At 36.0% G+C, this 27,858-nt stretch overlaps 1 protein-coding gene across 5 annotated transcripts in view; it reads right to left on the reverse strand.

The window, feature by feature from the left end:
- The window catches only part of Lrba (LPS responsive beige-like anchor protein), a 478,937-nt gene that overhangs the window by 141,898 nt on the left and 309,181 nt on the right, over positions 1-27,858 (reverse strand). For all 5 annotated transcript variants that reach the window (XM_041659437.1, XM_041659438.1, XM_041659435.1 and 2 more), the window contains exons 41-42: positions 6,160-6,277; positions 3,920-4,022 (exon numbers count right to left, since the gene is read on the reverse strand). In XM_041659437.1, coding sequence (XP_041515371.1) covers positions 3,920-4,022; positions 6,160-6,277 — 221 coding nt within the window. The remainder of the gene's footprint in view (positions 1-3,919; positions 4,023-6,159; positions 6,278-27,858) is intronic.

The following is a 27,858-nucleotide window of genomic DNA, read 5'->3' on the forward strand; positions in this document are numbered from 1 at the left end:
GACTAATATAACACCCTGTTGCCAAGTCTCAGAGGTCTGTACTGTCACGGTTCTTCCCATTACCAAGAGCCAAGTAATTATGTATTGAAAAGATTTATTGAGGCATAATTCAAAATTATAAAATTATTCATTCTAAGAGTAGAAATTTCAAAGGCTTTGGAGGAAATTTTATAGTTTTGTATTGTTAGTACAATCTGCTATAAAACATTTTTATAACAAAACTCCTGTCTCTGTATTTCCACTTAATTCCCATTCCTAGTTCAAGCATAAGCACCTACCAGTCTACTCTCTATTCCTGTAAACCTGATTTTCCTGGGTATTTCCTATAATCGCACATGGCACTGTAGTTTGTATCAGGCCTCTTCTCACAAGAAAATGCTTTATAAGACTGAACAAAATGATTGCATGATTAGATATCTTTTTTATTGCTTAATTATACTCTATTGTATGAACACAGAAAATATATTTTATATAATTAATTTACATTCAAATTTCTAGTTTTATGCTACTGTGATATGCACACATATCACAGAATGAACATACTTTTCATTTCCCTTGGAGAGATTCTTAGAGCATGAATTAATCAACTGTATACTGAGTTTCCTTTAGACTTTTACCAACTGTCTAAACTCTTGTCAAAAGTAGTGGGACCGTTAAATATTCTAACAAGCGACACCCACTACTGTATGTACATTTATTACTCAGGGTATGAAATGCAATTCACAGTTTTCAGAATCCTTCTGTGCTTATGGCCCCTTGCTAACATGTCTGCTTTTGCTGTGAAGGTGCTGTTTTTCTTCTTTAAAGGGGATTTTTGTCAGGTTGTTCAAATATCTTTCTATTGCTAGTCAGTCCAGTGTTACAGTCACGAATGCATGCCAGAATCTGCCAATTGTTTCCCTTTATCTACTAAGAAAATCAATTGGTTTTGGCAGCCATTTGATAATAATGTATTTATACTGTTGAATTTGGTTTGTTAAACTTTGTCAAGGATTTTACGACTGTGTCCACAAGTTACTAGCCCATAGTTGTCTGTCTTCTGGCACTGAGGTGGCACTGCCCATACAGAGTGAGTCAGGAAACACTGCATCATCCTCTGGATTCTAGAGTTTGTGAAGAGCTGTTACCATCCTACTTTGAACATCTGCTTAGATTCACTACTACAGCTATCACTACTATGATAAAGGTCATAGGATTTTTGTTAATGGATAGATTTTTTTAAATTAATGATTCAATTTTTTTACTTGTTATAAGTATATAAGCTGTCCAATTTTCGGCATAAACTAGTTTGTGTTTCTTCCCAACACTTTCAACTGTGGTATGGCCACTAGCAATGTGCTCCAAGATCTTTCAGTTCTGTTTTGTTATTTATACTGTCTGCTTTTTTCATAGGTACTAAAGTCAGACATAGCCTATCATTTCACTGGTCTGTTTTATTATTTGTTCCACATACTTCTGTTATAACCTTTATTCTTCATGTTATTTTATTGCCTTTGAATTTAGCTCGTTCTTCAATGCTGAAAAGAAGAAAGCTTAGGAGACTGAGAGGAGACATTTCTGCCTCAGATTAAGATACTTATTCAGATAAAGATGTTTACAGTAATAAAACTTTCCTCAACTATTTTAGTCACATACTAAAAATTAATTTGCTATAGCTTTGCTGTATAAGGTTCCAAATCTCTGCCCTTCTCAGTCCTATGGCGAGGAATATCTAGCGCAGGAGCTGGCAGAAGCACAAGAACTGGTCCAAGGCATGACAGAAAGAACAAAGTTCCAAACCTCGGTGCTCTCTGAAGGCTGGAACATAGAGCAGATTAGAAAGTCTCTCTCCCATGCATGACTCTCAATGCCCCACTATAAGGTAGCTTTTATAACCCCTGGTGGTGATTTGAATAAGAATGGCCATATATTTGAATACTTGGTTCCTAGTTGGTGGAACTATTTGGGAAGATTAGGAGATGTGGCCTTGTTGGATGAGGTGTATCACTGGGTACTGAATTTTTCAAAAGACCATGCCATTCAGGATTAGCTTTCTTTGCTTCCTACTTGCTGATCACTAAAAAAATTCCTGTGTTCATACTTCTACCTTAAATAAGTTAACTCAGTTATATCGACACTGAATCAATTACGGAAAGAAATACATTCAACACAGCCAGCGTACCAGCCCACTGTGAAGACTCCTCCACTCCTCCAAATCCTATACCATGAGATATGCTGTATACTGAAAACTAGAAAACACTGATGGGCGAAACTGAACAAAACATAACTGGAAAGCTATTCTATGTTCATGGATTGTTTAAATGTTCTTTTTCCTTTGTCTAGCTAAGGTGTTTTGTTTATCTGACTCCTTTTAAAAGAATAAAGTCTTAACTTTCATTGATCATTTCTAATCATCTTCAAGTATTTGTATCATTTGCTTCTGCTTTGGTCCTTATTATTTTCTTCATTCTAATTTTGGGCTCACTTCTTTTAAAAACAAAAATCAGTGACCTGATAAAAACACTAAAGGACTACTAAATTAAAAGAAAAAAAAATCAATCCAAATTATGGTTTCAAGTTATTCCAAATATGTTGACAAAAAATTCAAGAAAAAAAATCCAATGTGATTAAATAGTTCTTAGCTGGGTGGTGGTGGCACATGCCTTTGATACCTTTAATCGAGAGGCAGAGGAAGTGGATCTCTGTGAGTTTGAGGCCAGCATGCTCTACAAGAGCTAGTTTTAGAACAGGTCCCAAAGCTACAGAGAAACCTTCATGAACCCCTCCCCAAAAAGTAGTTCTTTAAATGTAATAAAATTAAGGATTATTTTTGAAGCATTTATTTTACTATAAAGCCAAAGAATGTTCTTAGTGAAAATTTATAAGATACACACACTGGACAGCCATCATCTCAGGTAAGAAATATAAGCAGCATGTCCAAAGCCTCCCCCCCACCCCCCACCGCAAGACAGGGTTTCTCTGTGTAGACTTGGCTGTCCTAGAACTCAGAGATCTGCCTGCTTCTGGCTCCTGAATGCTGATATTAAAGGCTAGCACTACCACAACCCAGCATCACAAGTCTCTTAATACACACTCATGAACTACCACTCTCTAAAAATGAGTTAGTGAGCTGACAATAACCTTAGAAACTAGAGGCAACTTTATTGGTTCAACATAGTGCATAAGCAGAGGTGATTGTTCTTGCTTCCACTACTAAATTCATCATTGCTGCTACACGTGACAGTAGTTCCTTCATTCTCACCATTTCATGTTCTACTGTATGAACACAGCACAGTTCACTCATCCTCCTGTTGCTGGTGAACTTGTTCACAATTGAGCCTACTGTGCTCAGTGAACACTGCTGCACACCCTTTGTGTAAACATGAGGGGGAATCTGCAGCACCTCTTTCCAGGACTAACACAGTTGGGATAGCACCTCGGATGTGATGGTGCAAAGTTTTACTTTGTTTTCAAAGGGTCTGCAAAGGGCCAGTATTAATTTATATTCTTTGTAATGCACATTCCAATCATTTTACAATATACTTAATATTTGGATATTATCTCTCTTTCTGTTTTTTTTGCCATTTTGATTAGAATATAGTGGTATCATATGGAAATACATTCCTTTTCCCCATAGGCCAAAATAAGAAGCATGAATTAAACCTTCTGACATATATGTGCATGTGTGCACATACAAATGCTCCTAGGAAAACTAGAGAAACTTTTTCTTGTAGTATTTTCAAACATGTTCTCTGAAAGATACTGCATTTTTTAAATTATGATTCAGTTGACTAACAATAAAACACACCTGTAATAGCCATCATTTATTAAGATACAAAACTAAAGGTAATGTTTCAAAACAAATACAAATATTAATATATGTTAATTAACAAGATTGTAATAAGAATATTTCCTATTTTCTTTTCAAATAAAACAGTACCTGGTCTGAGGTAATCCAAAGCTGGTTCCCACACCAACGCGAGGTAGATAGTTCACCACTTTCCTCACTGTGGCAGGGTCTGGGAAGTTGAACATCACAGCAACTACAAGTGATTTTTAAAAGTTAGACTACAATGCTATCCTTCTGGGAAACTAGAATATTTACTCTCAGAGCAGGCATCTATTAAATACAACTGGGACAACTTCCTAGTGCAGTAGCGATCTTCTACAGGTGGTACTTGTTTCATCCCTGGATCCCATTGCCACACACATGAGTTTCAGCAGTATTTACAATTGTCTCAGTGTACACCATGAAGCTGTGAGTATACAGGTACAACTGTGAATATACATATTCAATGTTCATGGCTCCAGTTCCTCAACAGGAGTTTTTAGAACTACTTAAAATTTACAGTACCCACCTTCCATTAAAAGTTACAAATATAGCTAAGAAATAATCCATTGTACATCCAGAAATGACATTTGAAAGCAATTTTCTTTATAATATTTGAATATTTCTACTCCACATATTAATGTCAACCAGAAATATTTGTGTTTGGCTCTTAAGAAAATGTAAAATGCTTTCTAATCATTTCTTTTAAGGTAAGAGTAGAAGCATCTAGTAAGGAAATGTATTTGACATGTCAATTTTGCAAGCCATATAAAATACTTACCTATCTTTAAAAAGATGATAGTCATAAGATAACACACTTTACAAGATATTAATTTCTTTAATCTCAAAAATCTTAATTATATATTAGCAGTATCAGAATCACATGTATTCTACAAACTCATCTAGAAGGCAGTCTTCTGCTTGGTCAGACAAAAATACTTAAGTTGTAAAAAATTTACTATGTTGCTGTAACTTTTAAACAGTGGATTTACCACCAAGTCTTAAAACATAAGAAACAGGCCCCTCAGTAAGCACAAAGTATGCTCTACTGCCATACATTGTTCATGTAGTGTCGAAATAAGACTTCCGTATATAGCCACTATCATACTAAATATGAGGAAAGGACAAAGGATATGAGACTGTACACTATGTCAGAATACCTAGGCTTAGGTGAGAACTGTCAGGAAACACACAAATGCAAAGATATCTATAGAATTCCACTAAAGGAAAGTGAATGAGGATGAGCAAGTGATAAATGCTGGAAGGTTGCCACTACTTCTGAATGAGAATGCAGACTGAAATAAAGTGTAATGTCTCAATTATTTATATAGAAAAATAATGCTTGCATTAGTAAAAAAAAAAAGTATTGAGGATTGTGAAGGAGCTTATAAGGATGTCAAAAGCTTGTTCCCTAAATGTGCTTCTTTCTCTGTGAACACATGCTACTATACAGGGGAGACATGTATGCATATAATATATGTTCAATTTTTTTTTGAGATAGGGTTTCTCTGTAGCTTTGGTGCCTGTCCTGGAACTAGCTCTTGTAGACCAGGCTGGCCTCGAACTCCCAGAGATCCGCCTGCCTCTGCCTCCCAAGTGCTGGGAATAAAGGCGTGCGTCACCACCGCCCGGCATAATATATGTTCTTATGTGGAGATTTAAATCATAGAGACTACAGAACAAACAATTAAGAAACCATCAAGCTACATATATATATATATATATATATATATATATATATATATGTATATACATATATATATATGATAGAAGTGTATCAAAGGCATCATGTTTTATATATTTTCCCTTGGGCAGCTCAACTGATAACACAATCATTTTTCCTTCAAGTTCAACTTGCCTTTCTTTCTTGTCTTGATGTATCTCATGAAGCCCATTTTAAATTTACAAGCAAAAACTTAGTTTATACTAAAAATGGACAACTTAATACCATTTTTAACTTTTTAAATAAATAGATTCAGGTTTGATAAAAGACAAAATAATTGTATGAATCATTTGATCATATTTGTCTGTCCCAAATGTAATCAAGGCAGTGCTGAGGATATGGAAACTCCACAACTGATTGAATAGTTAAATCATTGTTCCTTTGTACTTATAGAGCATTGCACCAATTTGTGAAACAGCTAAGAAAACAAAGGAGCTACTATAATTCTAAAAAGGATGGGGTAGGAATAAGAATCACAGAATGATAGGCGAGATGCAAGCGATGAGGTCAACAGGGCAGAGGGTAAACTACAGTTCCGGTCTAAATAGAAACAATATGGTATGTTCAAAAATGACATCAGAATGGGGGCAAGTTAGCTTTTTAACAATGTACTTCTGCAACATATTACCTCTGTTTGCCATAAAGATCTCCAGGGCTGTATTTTGCAAAAGATAACGACGAGAAAAGATTGATCTTATCTCTGTGAACAGCCATTTTCCATGCAGACCTTCTGTATATGCCAAGATCTAGTGAGAAAAAAGATAACCCCATTAAGTCACAGCATTACAATCTATGAGTGTTGTTTCCCTCCAATTAAAATAGAGAAGGCTCTATTAAGAAAAACAATTTCTAAGAAAAATAATTTAATAGATAATGAGACTGTTAGGAAAAAAATGAAAAAAATGCATTGCAATTTGTGAAAATCAAATTACATGAAAAAGTACAGTGAAATTCTTAAATCTCTTCTTACAATTACATATTTGGGCTTTATAAACAAAGAAATCTATTGTCAGGAAACAGATGCAGCCTTATTTACTAAAAAGCTTTAAAATCTTATTAGAGAAACTAAGTTTTCAGATAAAGTTTCAAAAAGTAAGAATTCGAGAGAATGACTTATGTGCTGATGGCCCTCTTATACAAATGGATTTTATATGATATGATTATAGTTTGTCCAGTGGTGCCTTTGGCCTGCTTTAAAGATGTATGTTAGTACACTATTCTCAAAAATTTTAAGGTCACTGGTAAGGCAAAAAAAAAATCAGAAAACATAAAGATTAACTGTATAAGGGTTAAGTATCATTTGGTCAGTCAAAGCTAAACACAGCCCTGCGAATAAGCTCAGCATAATCTCTCCATGGAGTGGGTGGCTGTCAGAGTAACTTGTTACAATTCTTGTCATCCCATGTGACAGACACAGTTGCTTAAAATGCTTTGCCAATCCACAGTAATCCTGTCTTTAGTTCTAAGCCACTTTGTTGCCTTGTTATTCAAGGTTTGTTTCCAAAAAGATCATTTCAAAAGCTTAATTATTAGAGTCTTAGAGGAATTCAGACTCAGGATTTCTCCAAGAGAATCAAATGCCATTCCTACCAAGAGCTGATAAAAATCTGAGATCAATTAAGCTAAAAGTTAATATATATTTCTACAGCCCAACTCCAACTAAAAAACACAAATGAAAACCTGTGATTACAATATTGCATGACAGGGTCACATTTGAAACAAACACAGAAGAAATAAGTGGTGATCAACCCTACACTCTGTCCTTTGTTCCCTTCCCTACCCCACCAGACCAGAGCTACAAATAAACCTATATTCTTCAACACAAATGGCAGTTTCTTTGAAATTAACAACAAAAAACTTAATTCAGTTATTTTTTCAATTTTGTACATGAGAAATTAGAAAACAGATATAACTTTGAAAAGTACTATAAAAACGTCAAGAACTAGACAAGGACTCATCTCTCAATTTTGAAATTGGCAACAAATGTTCTACCTCTCGGTTTCATAACAAATAAAACTAAGAAAGAGGAAAAGGCAGAAAGAGGACAGATCAAGGTTTTGTTTGTTTTTTAACTACTTGCTTTCTTCTTTGACTGGAATGCTCTTTCAAAGCAGGCCTTCTGCTCCTGTCATCTCCCAGACAACCATGGACTCTTCACCTTCTGCTAACAGTACCAAACACCCCAAACTGTTCAAAGTTTCTTTAGAACACATTACCATCTGAAATTAGGATAGGTACTTGTTTGCTTCTCATCTTTCCTGCTTTTAAAGGATAGGATCTAAGCTTTAGCTCAGGAAAACATCCAAATACACTCTGCAGCCTTAGCAATGGCACAAAGTATCAATTTTGAGATGACTTTGTGAAGCCTAGCAACCTGAGCTCCAGACAGGGATCCAATGCTCCTTCCTCTTTCCTCCCTTCCTCTCTCTCTCTCTCTCTCTCTCTCTCTCTCTCTCTCTCTCTCCTTAAGCAAGGGAGGCACAAGCTCTTCATATAAATATTCAGTTTTCTGATTTATTAGGAAAAGTAACTGTATTTACTAATTTAAAGTAAGTATTCAATCACTTACTGTAGTCGGCCTAGTTTCTATGCATATGAGTTCAACACCTTGGATTTATCAAGTGTTAAGAATATATTACACAGGCCTGGAGGGATGGCTCAGCCGTTAAAGGCTAGGCTCACAACCAAAATATAAGAATATATTACACATTATATATTTTATAAGCATGTAAAATATATCCAATGACTCTGTTCATAAGTAAAATGTGGCATGCTGAAGACATGTTAAGTATTAAAACAAAATCTTTTTGAAAGTTAGTGAAAAGTTCAGCCTACTCCATGTTTTCAAATTCCCAAGTCTAGAGTTTCCCATACACTGTCATGGTCTTCAAAAGCATACTATAGTGGAGTGTGTTAGACACCTGTAATCCCAGTACCCAGAAGGCTGAAGTCCAGAGACTGTGATGTTTCTCTTGAATTCAAGTTTCTCGGGCCTACAAGGCTCAGTCTCCAAAGAAAAGGGGTTGGGATTAAACTAGAAACTAAATAAACTACATTGTTTTATCCTGTATTTAGGTTGACATTAGAAAAAGAGAGAATCAAAATAAACAACAGAGTCACTTAAGCATTGTGACATGCTAGAAGCATTGTACACTGGTGTGAAAATTCCGTGTTTCCTGAGCACAGAAATCTCAGGTATACTTGCTGCTCATAGCAATAATGCCAACACTTCACAGAAACAATCACACAGCCAAAGAGTTATCACATTCTAGAGTCTCTCTATCCACTAACAGAAACAAGTATATTAAAATGCTGCTTTTAAGATTTTTCATATATTCAGGTAGTTCTATGACTAATCAAAAATTCCATATATATTCTACTGATTTAAAGAGTTTGGTTGTTTCAAGAATTTACCCAAGATACAGTGCCATCCTCCTTAAGATGTATTTTAGCCTAACAAATATAAAAACTGAAAATTATACAAAATAACGTAAGGCCCACACATATTCAACTTTGTAAATTCTTAGTCTTTTGTCACACTGTTGAATAAATTTTAAAAATTTAAGTGTGGGAGTGGTGGCACACACCCTTAATCCTAGCACTTGGGAGGTAAAGGCAGGCAGATACCTGCTGAGTTTTAGATTAGCCTGGTGTACAGAGAAAGTTCTACGATACCAGGGCTACACAGAGAAACCCTGTCTTGGAAAACCAAATTATTATCATTACTATTATTAACAATAATATAATAATAAATTAAAACAGCACAGACAGTATTAAAACTCCTAGACCTCACATTTCTGATCCCATTTTTCTTTTTCTTAGAACAGTCACTATCTTTGTGGTTTATTGTTCACATGTGTGTGTAGGTTACATGTGTGTGTGTGTAGATTAACTACTACATGAACTGAAGCCAGTGCTGTTTTACATGGGTCCAAACTAGACACAAACAGTAGAACACAGAGAGCATCAAAGTGTGCTTCCAAAGTTTAATAAAGTCTCATAATATTTTCAAGCTCATAAAAACAGAAGAGACAGAAAATTCTGTAAAACTGTCTAAGGATTCAAATTTTAAAACTGTAATAAAAATAAAAATAGTCTAATTATATATAAAAAATAACAAAAGGGAATACCTCTATAGTCAACGTGTAGCTTAAAATAGAAATAGAGACTCTCGTAACTAAAGAGTTTCTACCTGAAATTGAGATAATAACATTTCTTGAAAGTATTCATTAGGAAGAGATGTCAGCCCTGGAACGCAGTCGAAGCCTGGCTGAACTCGAGGTTCATTTTTGCTAGAAGAGGAGTGTGTGCCTGGTCTGAGGCTTCACTTCAAAGTCTCTAGAGTTCAATTAAAACTGGATTAGGTAGAAGCAGACCCTTCTTTGGGACTTTCTGTTCACTAGAACTCCACGTATACTGACAGCACCCAAGACAGAGGTCTAGCCCTCCAATGAATCAGTTGCTATGGCAACTGTATCATTACCATTGCTCGGCAGTTATGACCCTGAGTCTAGAATAGCTTGAAAGCCTAAGCCCACAGCACTCTCCCTGAATTTTTACCACTTCGTTTTAAAATTTTTAGTGTGATTATTGGTGAATTAAACTTTTAAAAATAACTTGTTTTAACAAAGTTAATTTACATATTAAATTTTAAAATGGTTGTTAGAATAGGAATTCAGTATTTAAATACAATACACAAATACATACTAAATTTCTTCCTTAAAGATGAAATATATCTTCTTTGAAATGATAATAATGTTGTCCAAAAATACATGTATTTCTTTTTCTACTCTTCTTTTAGTTTTCTATGAATCCATGAGAAAATTCTTTTACAATCTGCAGTTCTTAGAACCATAGTAAAGGATTTTCATTCCTTTTAATCAAAAATCTTGCTTTCTCATCCTCAAGAAATAACAAAAATAGAAACCCACATTTTGTTAGTCCAACTAAATGATACCATATTTACAATTTAAAAAGTAAATTTTAAATAGCTAGATCCATGTTTGTTTCACTATAGTAAAGGAGCAAAGAGGAAAGGTTTGTTACAAAAAAGATACCCTCGTTAAAATTTAACTATTTTAACATTTTTCTAGAAAGGAAAAATAATTGTATCTAAAAAGTGGGAAATATTTTATCTAAAAAATAGAAAATAGTTTGAACAAAGTCTGCATATACAAAATCAAGAAATAGAAGTCTATGTAACTGGAATTAAAGAAGGCTATTTAAAGAACATACTATAAGTAAACCAGTATAGCATAATCTCGGGTAAACACTCCTTAATTTTAAGTGGTTTTACTCATTCAAACAATCCCATATTTATTTCTGAAGAATCTGACAATAAGAAGCCTAATATCACATAACAAATAACAAGAATGGTATTTGAAATTCTACAAAAAAAATCATTTAGCAACTCTACAAATACATTTACTGTCAAGAGAGATGTTTTAGATTCAGTGTATAAACCAGAAACTAATCTTGCCATCAAGTGATAATGGCAGTAACTGAAGGTTAAGAAGGTGTTCTCTATGTCCCCAAAGTGGAGAACAAAGCAGAAACTAAGTCTTTAACCTGAGCATGGGAAGATATTAAAATATTCAAAATACCTTTAAAACAAAAACACTCACCGAAAAAGCTACTCTTCAGTGAGTTCACCACCTGTCAATACATAGTGTTTCTAAGAACTGCAGCATGATAAAAAGAAGTTTAAAAAAATTTAATCAATCGTTTAAAAGTTAGAATACTGATGGTTTTTATATTTTGCTGTAGTTTTCTCTGAAATAATGTCAGGATGACCCTCCATTTTTCCTAATAATAAATTCAAGCTGTTTTAGGATTTCCTTCTTTACCAACCATATGACTTTTAGTGTTTTATTTACAATCATATATTCTTAACCAAATTTAAGAAAGAACAACAAACTATAAAAAATATCTTTTCAGAAAGTGGAAGATGTTGTCTCCACTGGAGCGTTTTTTAAATGGTGATTATATTGTAACTGACTATGAACATTCAGAATGGATCTATACTTCCCAAAAGCAAAATAGCAACAAAACTGAAAGTCATGAATATAAATAAAAATTATCTTTAAATCAATTATGAGTTATTATTTAATTTCTTTCATCAATGTATTTTCTCCTGCTACTAGTACTATGATGTACTATAGCATTGTCCTTAACATTTTCATGGGTGACAAATTCAATTAAATGTATTCATTACTTTAACGCTCTAGTTGGCAGTTTTAGTCAGCATGAAAAATTAAAAATATATTAAAAAATGCTGTATGACCTTTGTATTGATTGGGGTAAAATGGCTTTAGCCTGGGTGTGGATGATGGGGCAGTTGGGAGGGAAGACGGGGAAGCATACAAATACACACACTCTTATGTTTTCTCTTCCAATTACTGAGGGAGATGATAAAACCACAGCAAATGATGTATCAGCTCATTTTATCTTATCGCTTTGGGGCTAGGTGACAATGAAGTTCATATTTCACTGGCTCCCATTGAAGATTGTGAAAATTACTTGCCCTCATGACCTGAAATTTCACTAGAAGACAGAAATTTCTCTTCTGCAAAGTAATGCAATTTTTCAGATGTCAACCTTTAGCCTAGCTTTAAAAATTAATTTCATTTATATTAAGCAATGATATTGATATTTTCACAGAACGCTCCTTGATACATGAAGCACTGACTGGCAAATTGATGTTGCTTTAGATGGGCAAAACTATTTTACTTTAAGCTGCAATGGCAGGCAGATTTATGGCAAACTCAAATTCCCATTTCATAACTTAATATTTGTGCTAGAGTGCTGTACCTTTAAGTCTTTGGCCTGTAAATAATTCAGACTCTTTACATGGTTCTATTTTATTTTTGACATTTCTCATCTTAAAAATAACTTGAATTCCACATGATACATTATAAAATTATTTTTAACTGGTATTTTCTATATATCTTAATGAGAAAAATTAAAATGATGTCAATAAATAAAATCAACGAAGGTATTTATTTATATTCAAACTAATTTTTAATTCAGTTTTAAAAACTTATACCTGCAGTTTTGAGGGTCTTTTTAAAAAAAGACAACAATCCTAACTACAACATAAAACATTACCAGAGTACGTTCATGAAGAACGTAGATATTCTCTATTTGTTCCCCATAAGAATGCACAGGGAAACAATCAGCCATAAACATTACTAAGAGCAGAATGAACATAGAAACAAACCTAGATCTAAATAGATATTCCGGGGTCTGAAGATATCATCTAAAATGGAAACAAAGCCACAATGCGAGTTTTATCGTGAATGCAGTTTGAAGGGTTTCTGTCTGGTGGGAACACCGGGGATGTATAAGAGATTTTCAATACAAAAGTTTAAAGGTGTATTGTAATAATACCATTAGAAGCTCTACAGTCTGATATTCTAACATGTTTTATAACCTTTACTTTGTTAAGTGCTTTCAAACAATGTTTGACAATAATTATCACACTAAAAGCCCTTTATTTGATTAATAAGACATCATAGGCATGTGTATCTAAACTGTTAACATTATAAAAGATATGGGAGAGTCATTTATTTATCTCAACTCTTTTCTCTACATCATATCTTCCTACATTCAAATATCACTTTGGCATTTTATGTTAATAATACATAAATTATTTTTGATAAAAAATATCTACATATTTGAGTATAGGGGTTATAGTCACTAAGGCTGGCATAGAACTTGCTATGTTGTATGGACCTAACCTGGTATGATCTCTTTTCATTAATTTATCTATTTCCTTATTTCTGTGGTGCTGGGATCAAATTTGAGGTCCCAAAACATACTACAACATTCTCCCGCTGAGACATCCACAGATCTTGAACTTTCTATCTAGCATGGCTGATGCTCCTGCCTCTGCCTAAGAACAAAGCACTGCCATACCCAGCTTCAAAACTACTTATGTTACATTCCTCCTTGTGGTTATGTCTATTTTTAATTTTTTCATTCATATTGAAAAAATTCAGTCACTTCTCAAAAACACAGGGAAATAACATACATTGTTACTACATTCAAATTTCAAAAATTTTGCCCATTATTAAACAGACTTTCTCTATTCATGAATTTTTATTATTTAACAAATTTAAACTCAAATCAACTAGTAAAAATTTACTAATTTTAAACATATTAGAAAATTTTATAATGTATACTTAACTAACCAAGAACACTAACAAGTCTTCTCAATGTCAGTTCTTCCTTTATACCCTCAATCTCAATCTCAAAAGCATGTAAGAGCTTTTTGATCTTGAAAGTGTTGTAGGTGGGGTTTCCATGGAAGAAAGTCATTGCTCCACTGTTTTCTGCCAGTCATAGCTGAGCAGTTTCTACACACTGTGGTCAACTGAAACCTCTGAAACAATGAGCAAAACATACCTTTTTCCTCTTCCCCATCAAAATACTTTCTTTCATACCTGAACACATCTTTTTAGATTTTATTTATTTTTTATGGTTTATTTTTTCTTTTTTAAGACAGAGTGTCCTAGTTAGGGTTTTTATTGCTGTAATGATTCATTATAACATGACAACTCTTATAAAGAAAATATTTAATTGGGATAGCCCGCTTACAGTGAGGTTCAGTCCATTGTCATCATGACTGGGAGCATAACAGTTTGCAGATAGACTTGGTGTTGGACCTGAGAGTGCTATATCTTTCATGCAAACAGAAGTCAATTGACAGTCACACTGAGTGAAGCTTGAGAAAACAGACCTAAAAGCCCACCCCCACAGTGACACACTACCTCCAACAAGATCACACCTACTCCAACAAGGCCACACCTCCTAATAGTGCCACTCCTTTGGGGGCATTTTCTTCCAAACTACCACACAGTGATTCTCTCTGTAACTCTGGCTGTATTGGAATTCACTCTATAGACCATGGCCTTGAACTCAGAGATCTACCTGTCTCTGCGTTCCTAGTGCTGGGATTAAAGGTGGTGTTACACCACCACTCGGCTATCTGAATACATCTTAGCAGTACAGTAATGTGAGTTTAGAGCAGAATGACTTATTCTCTTTGTAGAGGTGTACAATAATGTAGTCACAGGAAATTTCTCTAGTGCCCACATTGCCTAAATTAAAGGGAAAAACTTTTATTTACCTTTAAGATATTTCCTTTTGTTATTTAAAATACCAAGTATAAGAAATAAAAGCAATGCAAAGCAAAAGAAAATTATTTGGAATGTAACACATGGTATGTGCCTACAACCCCCAGCAGGGCTTCCATTCGGAAACTCCAATGATAGCCTTTGCTGGAGAGGCTGTGGAGGAAGGGGTATCCTCATCCATTGCTGGTGGGAATGCAATCTTGTGCAACCACTTTGGAAATCTGTGTTTCGGTTTCTCAGGAAATTCGGGATCAACCTACCCCTGGACCCAGCAATACCACTCCTGGGAATATACCCAAGAGATGCCCTATCATATGACAAGAGCATTTGTTCATAGCAGTATTATTTGTAATAGCCAGAACCTGGAAACAACCTAGATGCCCTTCAATGGAAGAATGGATGAAGAAAGTGTGGAATATCTACACATTAGAGTACTACGCTGCGGTAAAAAACAATGACTTCGCGAATTTTGCATGCAAATGGATGGAAATAGAAAACACTATCCTGAGTGAGGTAACCCAGACCCAAAAAGATGAATATGGGATGTACTCACTCATAATTGGTTTCTAGCCATAAATAAGGGTCACGGAGTCTACAATTGGTGATCCTAAAGAAGCTAAGAAGGCGAACCAAAGGAAAAACATATAGTTGTCCTCTTGGCTATGGGAAGTAGACAAAATTGCCAGGGAGAAAATTGGGATCTTGGGGGTGGGGTGGGATGGGAGTAAGGGGAGATGGGGAGAGAAAAGGGAGAAGGGGAGGATGTGGGGAACTTGGGGGAAAAGGAGGATTGGGATAAAGGAAGGTTGGATAGGGGAGCATGGAAGCACAATTCTTAGTTAAGGGAGCCACCTTAGGGGTGGCAAGAGACTTGAACCTAGAGTGGCTCCCAGGTGCCCAAGCCGAGGTCCCCAGTTAGTTCCTTGGGCAGCTGAGGATAGGGAACCTGAAATGACCCTATCCTATAGCAATACTGACGAATATCTTGCATATCACCATAGAACCTTCATCTGGTGATGGATGGAGATAGAGACAGAGACCCACACTGGAGCAATGGAATTATTTGGAATGTAACACATGGTATGTGCCTACAACCCCCAGCAGGGCTGCCATTTGGAGAGACTTTTCTCCTTCAGGTTTTCAGCTTTTGACATTCTATTTACTACTCAACTGCTTGGTTAGGGTTGCTTATATTAAACAAATTAATATAAGTTCATATTTATTTCCACAATGGAATGTCCAACTAAATATGTTGCTCATTTTCAGCTTTGTATACAATCTTCCAAAAACTGTTTTTGTAAAGAATATTCACCCAACAGAACGTTATAAACACAAGTTAAACAGGATTTAAGTGTTAACCTCCTTTCACAGTACAGATCCATACAATTCAACACACACCACTAGATTGTCATTTATACTGTAATGCCGCTACAATGAGACTAGCTCTGGTGATTTTTCTACAGACCCAGCCCATAAATTTGTAAGATACACAATGATAGATGGAGAGCTAGTGCAGCGTCATAAAATACCCACAATCTTATTTTGTCTTCCTGTTTGTTTTTTTAAATTTTGTACCTCAATGTTTTTAAAATTTCATTTTACATTCCAACCACAGTTCTCCCTCCTACCCCTCTTCCTGTCACCCTTGTCTTCCTCGCAGCCCAACCCCCAATCCTACCATAGGGCAAGGCCTCCCATGTGGAGTTAACAAAACTTGGCCCTAGCCGGGCGGTGGTGGCACACGCCTTTAATCCCAGCACTTGGGAGGCAGAGGCAGGCGGATCTCTGGGAGTTCGAGACCAGCCTGGTCTACAAGAGCTAGTTCCAGGACAGGCTCCAAAACCACAGAGAAACCCTGTCTTGAAAAACCAAAAACAAAAAAAACAAAACAAAACAAAAAAAAACAAAACTTGGCCCACTAAGTTAAGACAGAACCAAGCTCCTCCCCGCTGCATCAAGGCTGAGCAAGGCATCCTGCCATAGGGAATGGGCTACAAAAAGCCAGTTCAGGCACCAAGGAAAGATCCTAGCGCCTCTGCCAGGGGCCCCTCAGATAGACCAAGCTACACAACTGTCTCCTACATGCAGAGGGACTAGTTCAGGTCCATGGAGGCTCCACAGCTGTTGGTTTAGAGTTCATGAGTTCCCACGAGCTTGGTTCAGTTGTCTCAGTAGATTCCCCCATCATGATCTTGACCTCTCTTCTCATATATTCCCTCCTCCCTCTCTTCAACTGGATTCCCAGAGCTTGGTCTGGTGCGTGGCTCTGCATCTGCTTCCATCAGTTACCAGATGTAGGATCAATTAGGGTCACTAATCCGATTACAGGCGGAGGCAAATTCAGGCACCCTCTCCACTATTGCTAGAAGTATTAGCAATAGTCATCCTTGTAAATTCCTGGGAATTTCCCTAGCACCAGCTATCTCGCTAAACCCTCGATTAAGATACCTCTTTTATTGCTCTCCTATTCCATCCCTCTCTCAACTCGATGTTCCCTTATTTCCTCATGTTCTCACTCCCCTTCCCCTCCTCTTTCCCACCTGCTACATGCCCCAAGTTTTTACAGGATATCTCATCTAATTCTCCTTCCTAGGGAGATCCATGCATCCCTCTTAGGGTCCTCTTTGTTACCTAGCTTCTCTGCAGTTGTGGACTGTAGTCTGGTTATCCTTTGCTTTACATCTAGTATCCATTTATGAGTAAGTACATACGGTGTTTGTCTTTGCATGCAAGTTTCATGATGTCACTGATTTTTACAACTGAGTAATACTGTATTGTGAAAAGTAGTACATTTTCTTTATCCATTCTGCAGTTGAGGGGCATCTAAGTTGTTTCCAGGTTCTGGCTTTTATGAATAATGCTGCTATTAACACTGTTGAGCAAGTGAGCAAATGTCTGCTTGGTATAATTGAAACTGAGCATCCTTTGGGTATATGCCCAAGAGTGGTATCACTGGGTCTTGAGGTAGATTGATTCCCAATATTCTGAAAAACTGCCATACATATTTCCAAAGCAGCTATACAAGTTTGCATTCCCACCAGCAGTGGAGGAGTATTCCCCCTTAATCTACACCCTCTTAATATAAGCTGTCCTCGGTAATTTTTATCTTAGCCATTCTGACAGGTGTAAGATGGTATCACAGAGACATTTTGATTTGCATTTGCCTGAGGACTAAGGATGTTGAGTAATTTCTTAAAATGTCTTTCAGCCATTTGAGATTCTTCTGTTGAGAATACTCTATTTAGATCTGTACCCCAGGGTTTTATTTGTTTCTTCTTCTTCTTCTTTTTTTTTTTTTTCAAGACAGGGTTTCTCTGTAGCTTTGGAACCTGTCCTGGAACTAGCTCTTGTAGACTAGGCTAGCCTTGAACTCACAGAGATACGTCTGACTCTGCCTCCAGAGTGCTGGAATGTGCCACCACCGCCTGGCAAAAAAATGTGTAGCCCAGGTTGGCTTCAAACTCGTGAACCTCCTGCTTCTGCCTTCTTCAGCAAACCCTACCAGCATGCGCCACCACAACCAGCAAGATCTGTACCCCAGTTTTTAATTGGATCATTTGGTATTTTGATATCTAGTTTTTTTAGTTCTTTATATATTTTGAAGATCAGACCTCTGTCAGATGAGGAGTTGGTAAAAAAAAAAAATTTTTCCCATTCTGTAGACTGTCATTTTATTTACTGTGTTTATCCTATGCCTTACAGAAGCTTTTTAGTTTCAGGAGGTTCCATTTATTGATTGTTGTTCTCAATTCTGAACTACCGGTATTATATTTTAGGAAGTGGTCTCCTGTGCCAATGTGTTCAAGGCTACTTCTCACTTTCTCTTCTATCAGGTTTAGTGTAACTGGATTTATGTTGAGGTTTTTGATCCACTTGAACTTGAGTTTTGCGCATGGTGATAGATATGGATCTATTTGCAATCTTCTACATGTTGACAACCAGCTATGCAAGCACCACTTGTTGAAGATGACTTCTTTTTTCCATTGTACCATTTTGATTATTTGGAAAAATAAAGTGTTCATAGGTATGTGAATTAATGTCAGGGTTTTCAATTCGAATCCACTGGTTCTCTTGTCTGCCACTACCAAGCTATTCTTATTACTATAGCTCTATAGTAGAGTTTGAAGTCAGGGATTGGGATGCCCCCAGAAGTTCCTTTACTGTACAGGACTGTTTGAGCTATTCTGGGTTTCTGTTTTTCCATATAAAGCTAAGTATTGTTCTTTCAAGCTCTGTGAAGAATTGTGTTGGGATTTTGATGGGGGATTGCATTAAATCTGTTATTGTTTTTGGTAAGATTGCTCTTTTTTATGATCCTGATCCTACCTATCTAACATGTGAGATCTTTCCATTTTCTGGTGTCTTCTTCAATTTATTTCTTCAGAAACTTTAACTTTTTGTTATATAGATCTTTCACTTGTTTGCTTAGAGTTACCCCCAAGATATTTTATATTTGTTGCTACTTTGTAAAGGGTGATGTTTCTCTGATTTATTTCTCATCCCATTTATCATTTGCATATAGGAGGGCTTCCAATTTCTTTTGAGTTGACCTTGTATCCAGCCACATTACTGAAGGTTCTTATTGTCTGTAGCAGTTCCCTGGTAGAATTTTTGGGGCCATTTATGTATATAATCATATCATCTGCAAATATCAAAAGTTTGGCTTCTCCCTTTCCAATTTGTATCCCCTTGATCTCCTTTTGTTGTCTTATTGCTCTAGTTAGAACCTAGAGTACTATACTGAATAGATATGGAGAGATTAGACAGTATTGTCTTGTGCCTGATTTTATTGGAATCGCTTTGAATTTCTCTCCGTTTAATTTGATGTTGGCTGTCGGCTTGTTATAAATTGCCTTTATTATGTTTAGGTATATTCCTTGTATCACTGATTTCTCCAAGACCTTTATCAGAAGAGGTGTTTTATCAAAGGCTTTTTCAGCATCTAATGGGATGATCTTATGAATTTTTTAGACTGTTTATATAATTGATTGCATTGAAAGATTTTTGTATGTTGAACCAACCCTGCATCTCTGAGATGAAACCTATTTGGTCATAGTGGATGATTTTTTAGTGTGTACTTGGATTCAGTTTTCCAGTATTTTATTGAGTATTTTTGCATCAATGTTCATGAGGGAGATTAGTCTGTAGTTCTCTTTCTTTGTTGTATTTGTGTGGTTTGGGTATCAGGGTAACTGTGGTCTCATAAAAGGAATCTGTCAATGATCCTCTGGGTTTATTTTGCTGTTGTTGTTGTTGTTATGTGTGTTTACCTTGAGTGATTTTTTTTGTTTGTTTGTTTATTGAGAAAGAACTTAAAGATGGGTGAGTTGGAAAGGGGACAGGATCCAGAAGGACTTGATAGAAGGGGAAAATAAGGTCAAAATACATTTAAATTTTAAAATGGCTTTAAATAATATGATAAAAAGAGAAAACTCCTAAGAGCAGATTAACATATAAATAGTGTCCTAGTTTGGATTTTATTGCTGTGACCAAGAGAGTATCTCAGTTTACAAATTAAAATCTGTAATTCAGAGAAGCAGAGGCAGGAACCTAGAGGCAGGAGCTGAAGCAGAGAACGGGGAGTGACGCTACTTGTAGGCTCACTTCCTCTGGTTTGCTCAACTACCTTGCTTTGCTCTCCTACACCAATCAGCAAGCAAACCAATGCTCCACATGCAAGGCCACAGGCCTCTTTCATGAAGGAAGTTCCTCAATTGGGGTTCCCTCTTCTCAGGTGACTCTACTTTGTGTCGAGTTAACACACGCTAACAAATACACATAGCAGGACACCAAAAGACAGAAAAGTGAAAGGAACAGCATTAACACATAACACACACTAAAACAAAACAAAACAAATCCATGAGTAACAGAACTACCCCTTTTGATTAAAACAAGACTAACAGACTAAACTTTAACTACCCTTGGATCTAAGAAATACTGAAGACAAATAGAATAAATAGGGGAGGAGCTACTTTGAAGATGTTAAATCCCAAGCAATTAAAGACAGCAAGTCCTGAAAAATGGCTAAAAAGGTCAATGAGATGGCACAGTGCATGAAAGAGCTTGCCACCAACCCTTACAACCTATGTTTAAACCCTGGATACCAGGTGGTGGAAGGAGAGAACTGTGAGCAATACCAAGACCCTCCACATCCAGAGCAAACAAACAGCCGCCCACAATTCAGACTATTGGATAGAAAACTTAGAAAGGTTCTACCAATGTATGAAGAATCAGCCTCATACTAAATGTGATCTGGTCCTGCCTGGCAAATCTTCAAAGTAACTTATAAAAGGATAAAACCACACTCAAGAAACCTTAGCCCAGAAAAATACCACATGAATATTTACAGGCTCCACAATTGGGTTAAATTCATTACAGCTAGCGTTCAATTAAAAATGACCATTCTTGTACAAAAACATGACTAATAATAGAGAGGAAAAACAATAAACTTACCCAGAAACGACACACATGACAGAACAATTAGAAAAGACACCTAATCAAACCAAGAGTATTCTAGGGTAAAGCCTACTTTTAGGAATAAGTTTATCTTATAATGAAATCCGATCGTTTCCTTAACACACATTAACTATCCTGATTATTTGTGAATCAAATGGAAGTTTAAAACACATGCAACACAACATTGGGTATAGTGGCATTCAACTGCAACCACATCACCCAGAAGCCTGAAGCAGGCATCGAAAATTTAAGGCTAATACAGCCTACAAATCCATACACAGCCTCAACAAACCAAACAAATAATAAAAAAAAAATAAAATTCATGATAAAAAGACTCAGATGAAAAACAAAACAAAAAACAAAAGACTCAGATGTCGGAAAGGATATGTAAATCTATAATATAAACAATACCTCTCAATAATAGATTAAATAGATACAGGTGTAAGATTAGTGAAAATACAGGTCGCTTGAACATAAGCACCAACCAACAACCTAACTGACGGTATAACTACTCCATCTAACAGCTGCATAATGCAGTCAGGAAGCCAGGTTGTTAGGCACCATGGCACGGGCCTGTGTAGCTCCAGACACTTCGGTGTCTGGAATGAGAGGTTTGTTTAAGCCCAGAAAATCAAGGCCAGAATGAGCAATCCAGACAGTTTCCAATCTTAAAACAAAAACAAACAAACAAAAGACAGAATATATTTTGGGCCCAAACCCAAGATAAAATAAATATAATCAGTCTAGAATATAAAATATAAGTTTAAATATTAATGGAATTAAAATAAACAACATCAACAAGTGACCTGTTACACTACATAGTGACAGTAATTACGATAATGAATTATATTTTTCAAAATAACAAAACTACCTAAGTTGGGAAGGAAAGCAACAGAGTGCATGATTATATCTATTGGAGAAAGTGGACTTGTAGTTTGTACCTTCCCAGGGAAAAAAGGCAGTTTCAATTAGTTCCATGGGTAAATTCTACCAAATACCAAGAAGAAATACCCCCAATTCTGTTTAGCAAGATTATCCAGGAATATTAAAGAAGGGACACTCGCCAACTGCTTCTACACCAGCATAACCCTGAGGTCAGAATCAGACAAGAAAAAGAAAATTCAAGCATCGGTCTCAACTTATGTGAAACTATATAAAAAAAATACTTTGTCTTCTCCAACTAGTAAGTATTATTACAAATGTCTGTGTCTTCACATATAGTCTCTAAACATATCCACAGTTCCTATATATGACTTAAAAAGTCTTCATCAAGTATGATAGAATGGACAACACTTCAGTGTTCATACAAGCTGGGCCACTTGATCCCAGGTGTTTAAGGGCAGCACAGACACAGAGAGACTAACAGTTGAAGGGAAAAAAAGGAGAGTGAGTGAGATGGAAGGGAAGGGTTGTATTCCAGATAGGTTTTGTAGTATATTCTATCTTGAATTCCTGTGAATTTCAGCAGAGTAGCTAAATCCTCAGGCTTCTTACTCAACATTGATTTCATCACTACCCATTTCTCCTACTGTCAAATCAGTAAGAGATACCAATCACTAGAGGTTTGTTTCAGAACGTTGTATCCAATCACCAACTAAACCACACCACTATAATGTCCTCTAACCTCTTTTTATGTATGTCACTATATATAAAAGCACACTCATTACTGTTTCTTCAAGATCTGCCCAAAGAGAAGAGATTATTTGGTAAGCAGAGCTTCATAACCCCCACAGGAACTCTGCCATCCCAAGCTGACAACATACCATTCCCTTTTGATTCCATGATACCTAAGTTCCTTTTCATCAGAGCACTTACAATACCAATAGAAAACAAACTACGACACCTATAAACACATAAAGTTAAACAATCACCAAAGGTATTATGAATAAATCAAGATTACAAAAGCTGAAAGAATTAATATAAATATTTGTGTATTAGCCTTCTTATAGATCTTTTCAGTCCACTGGGTAACTACTTCAAAGTGGCATGGTTAAATTGTGGCTTAGAGGCATAAATAATTTTTAAAAACTGCCAGAACAATTTTCCAAGTATTTGCACACTTTTCCACTTCTGTATGCAACAGTTATGAAGAGGAGTTCCTCCGCATCTATACTAACATTCTGTACTGTGTTTCTTAATAATTGTAGCCACTGCAATGTGTAATAATGTCTCCCTGTCACTCTTCAATGCTTTATGGAAGGTAGAATTTGAAGAACAATGAAGTAGGATAATTGGTGAAATAAATCCCTAAACAGTATGTTCAGGATACTTTGAGGCTTCCTTTTAACTGTTTATCAACAAAAATATAAAATAAAATTTATAATCAAAAGAGGGGCAGAAAGTAAGGATTTAGAAAGCCTAGACCGCCCACTGACTGGATAAAGAGAGCATTATGTCCTTTGGGAAGCCAGGTACTGTTCAGCAAAACAGTGGACAGTGACCTCAGAGATTAATTACCACATCCATCACAGGTAAAAAGTGACAGAACCCTGAGGCAGAACAGTTTCAAAAGAGTGCTCAGTTCATCTGAGAGGCTCCAGGTATCTATGGGCCACACAGTACTTCAATGAGTCAACCCAGTGCCCAACACTGTCTAAAATCTATGCTGTACACATCTTTGAGCACAGTGCTCAGGAAAGCCCTTGGGCAACTAGGGCCATCTCTATGAAGGGTGTAAGATGGCAATGCGGAATGCTACCAGTGTGGTGCTAACTCTTCAGGCATACAGAAGGGAAGAGCTGTGGAGGAATGGTTTTTCTCCCTGGAGGCGTCAGAGGATACCTGAGACTGCCTGAGTGCTGCAGAATCCTCACCAAAGCAATGCCAACACCAAAGAGACTCACAGGAGCAAGGACAGCAGGGGTGTCCCAAGACAGAACTGCCAGATCCCAGCATGCAGCCCCAGTTGGGAAGCCACAGGCATGAACTTTCCAGCTGCAGAAGCTAAAGGACAGGCCTGGACCATCAGATCTTGGGGAGTGGGGTTGTTGGAGATTTTTGGGGATCAGCCCCCAACTCAGTATATTTAGAAGGCAAAGTATGGAGTCAAAAGTTATTCTCAACTTTCACTATCAAATAATATTTATCCTAGGTAAGAATCACATTTTTCCTATTTCTTTTTGTAGGTAGTCAGTTTTAAAACTATACATTGGACATTATGGACCAGTACTGGTTTTGTCTAGATTTTTAGCACCTTCCTTTGGAAAGGGGTGAAGTTTAGAGCATAGCATGATAAGAATACCAGAAGATGACATTACTTCAATTTAATAACAAACAACTCGTATTACTTCCCTCCCTGACACCACTTTTAACCAAAGCAAGTAATTATTCTTTACAGTTGTCAACACACAAATTGATATATAGACTTCTGCAAATATTTATTTCAGTCGTTTTCCCTTGGAAAACATGAAGGGGGCCTACACCCGACCCAGCAGACACAAAGCATGCGAGTGTACGATGCAAGCGCTTTGTGCATTTATATAGCACAGATTATGCTTCAACATGATATTTTGTTTCTGAAGGTCTTCTGTACTCTGCAGATTCATGTTTCACTGATAATATAAACTCGCAAGGGACATCCTGAATGAAAGAAAGATGTAATCTTACATTTAGGCTAAAAGACAAACAGACCCTTCATCTCACTAGTGTGGTATATTTTTAAATAGAGCCCATGAACCAGCAACTAATCCTATTGAAATGATGAAAATATGCCTAGGCTAGCCTATAAAGTGTTATCTTATCCTAAAGGTGATAGATCCTATAAAAACTCTAAGCTCTAATTTTTCAAATGCCAAATATTTTCTCAACCTCAAGTCTGACAGAGCAACCATAATTATAGAAGCTGGAAATTTAAGCTTTCTGAGTAAAGAATAAAATAGAAATAGATACTTATTTAAAATGTTCAAGAATTCATTAACAAATTATCTAATTATATGTATGCGATTTAGCTAATAAATAATTTTTAGATAAATGTAAAACTGTATTAATAAAAACAAAATTATACTTCTTCCTACTAATTTTTTATAAAGCATATAATACATAAATGAAAATAAGAAGACATTTTCATATTTTCTATATGTGGAAAACTAAACATATATAATACACATAATATTTTTTCTGTTCCTACATAGTATATAAGTAGTCTTTTAGCACCTCTTCTAAGAGGAAAACATTTTAGTTTTGTAGTTTTCCAGGTATATTCTTTTCTTCATAGTCCCAAAGAGTCATTACTTTGATGACCATTTATCAGAGGTCCAAGTTTCATCTGTAAGACCTATTGAGATAGCAAATAATTCAGCCTCAGTGACTGTGTGTGTGGAAATGGGTTGTGTACCAGATAAATGGTTCACCTGCCTCTGACATATATTAGACCATCATTCAAAATAACTACAGCTTCATAGAACAAATACAAGGAAACACAGGTTCACTTTAGCTGCTGTTTATGCCTGAGTGCAGTCCTCCTTCCAGAGAGCTACAGTGTCATCAAAGTTGCCTGGCACAACAAAGAACAAGAAACATAATGAGGCAGACACTCCAGCTGTTACAAAACACACAAAAAATTCAGTATGTACTTATATCTGATTTCCCTTTTACACTATGGCATCTTGGAAATCTCTCATTTCATTCTTAATGAAAAGGTGTAAATTATATTAAGCCAACCCGAAGACAGAAAGTCTTATAGACATACATCTCTTTCCTTATATAAATAGGCTCTATATTCTTCCTAGCATTTTCTAAGATGTTTTCTCATTTATTTTGCTATTAGAAGAAAAAAGAAAACATTTTTAGAGAAGGGGGCCCACTGGGTACTCAGATAGATGCTCAGAACACAAATACTTGCTAAATTCAACAGAATATCTCCTACTAAGTTACAGTTTCAGAAATAAAATGTGTTATCACAAAAAATTCAGCTGTAGAGAATAGCTTTCTATTCACCAATTATGCAAAGAATAAAATACAGCAGAATGACTTTTTAAATGTACAGAAAGCATAATTGCCAATAAGAACATTCCTATAGCTGGGTAAAACAGGAAAGGAAGAGAGCCAATAAAATTAAGGATGAGAGCTACTCATTTACAATATAGAATATGATGAGCATCTTCTGGTTAACCCCAGCAGAGTGACTAAGACATTTACTTCTCTTGACTGACAACAGACTTCGGCATTGACTCACTTAACCTCATCTTTTTCTGCAATGCCATCCCTTCTAGTCACAGACTGGAAAAAAGCCTAAAAGAAAGCAGTGGAAAATCTGACAAGGGGCCAGGGAAATGGGTATTGCTTTCTCAATGAAGAGAATAACTGATATGGTATGCCAGCATTTTTATATTTTATGATTATTTCTTTGTGGAGGTTTTTTGCTATGAATAATTTCAGACATACACAAGAATTAGAATATTGTAATGAAGCTTGATTTACTTTTTACATAATTTCAAGAACTTTGATAATTTGAAGTTACCCATTTCCCTCATCATTTTTCTCCCTTTTCTGGAGTATTTCAAGTAAGTTCATTCATAAATTCAGTACTACAAATTTCTATTGGTGAAGACTTTGTAATTAAAACAAATACGATACTCTTACACATAACAAAAGCAGTGATTTCTGAAAATTATCCAAGTATAAAAAGATCCCCTGATAATACTTTCTTAAATATTTACTTGTTTCCAAATAATAATGACAGAAATGTACATATTATAGCAGTTACTGTGTTTTTAAGTTGTGTATACTTTTTAATGTATAAGACTTCCTTTGTATCTGGCAAATTGGTTATTTGTGTTACCATTTAATTTGTTTCTTAATTTTTTTCTACTCACTTCTTGAAGTGAGTAATTTCTTAAAAAAATGGGGCACATGGCCGGGCGGTGGTGACGCACGCCTTTAATCCCAGCACTCGGGAGGCAGAGGCAGGCGGATCTCTGTGAGTTCGAGACCAGCCTGGTCTACAGAGCTAGTTCCAGGACAGGCTCCAAAGCCACAGAGAAACCCTGTCTCGAAAAAAACCAAAAGAAAAAAGAAATGGGGCACAAACTTTTCATGAAATTGCCCCAATGATATCCTCAAACAGTTCTGTGTTCAATACAGAGAATCAATTCAGGAAAGATGTCTCTTTTTGTTGAGAGCTATTTATAGAACACAACTTCAGAATTCTAAAGGCTGAATATTCTTGTAGTTAGCTTGGGTTCTATTAAACTATCGATCAACCTGAAGGAAGACTAAAGATGAGTTAGCTCAATAAATTGGAAGACATTTATACCCCACACATTTCTTAGAAGCCACTGGGCGTGGGCATTACCAGGCCAAGAAGCAGTAAGCAGAGAACCCAAGGCAGCATAACTCCATTAATTACAGCCATGAGCCACATATAAAACCAAGCTATCACAGTGGGTACAGTGAAGAATGGAAGTCAACCAAAATGCTTCCTATTTCAAGCAGTATCCCTTTCTTTGTGAATTCTGAAGTTTCTATTTTCTTAATTTAACCTTGAGTGATTCGTGAATACTTTAGGTAAAAATGAAGAGGTGATCAATCATTTGATGCTACAACAATGGCCACTGTTTACACAGTTATTATAATGCAAATACTGATATTTAATTTAATTGAGATTATGAAATATCTATGTTAGGAGGAAATGGGAAACTAAGTGTGAGAAATATAATGACAAAGAGTGGTGCATTCTTGATATTCATCAGAGGAAATCTATATATGATAATTTAAAGCTCAGTTTTTAAAAAAAT

Source organism: Microtus oregoni, unplaced genomic scaffold (genome assembly GCF_018167655.1).
Source record: "Microtus oregoni isolate MIOR12 unplaced genomic scaffold, Mior012 000010F_ref0000083, whole genome shotgun sequence".
NCBI classification, from domain to species: domain Eukaryota; kingdom Metazoa; phylum Chordata; class Mammalia; order Rodentia; family Cricetidae; genus Microtus; species Microtus oregoni.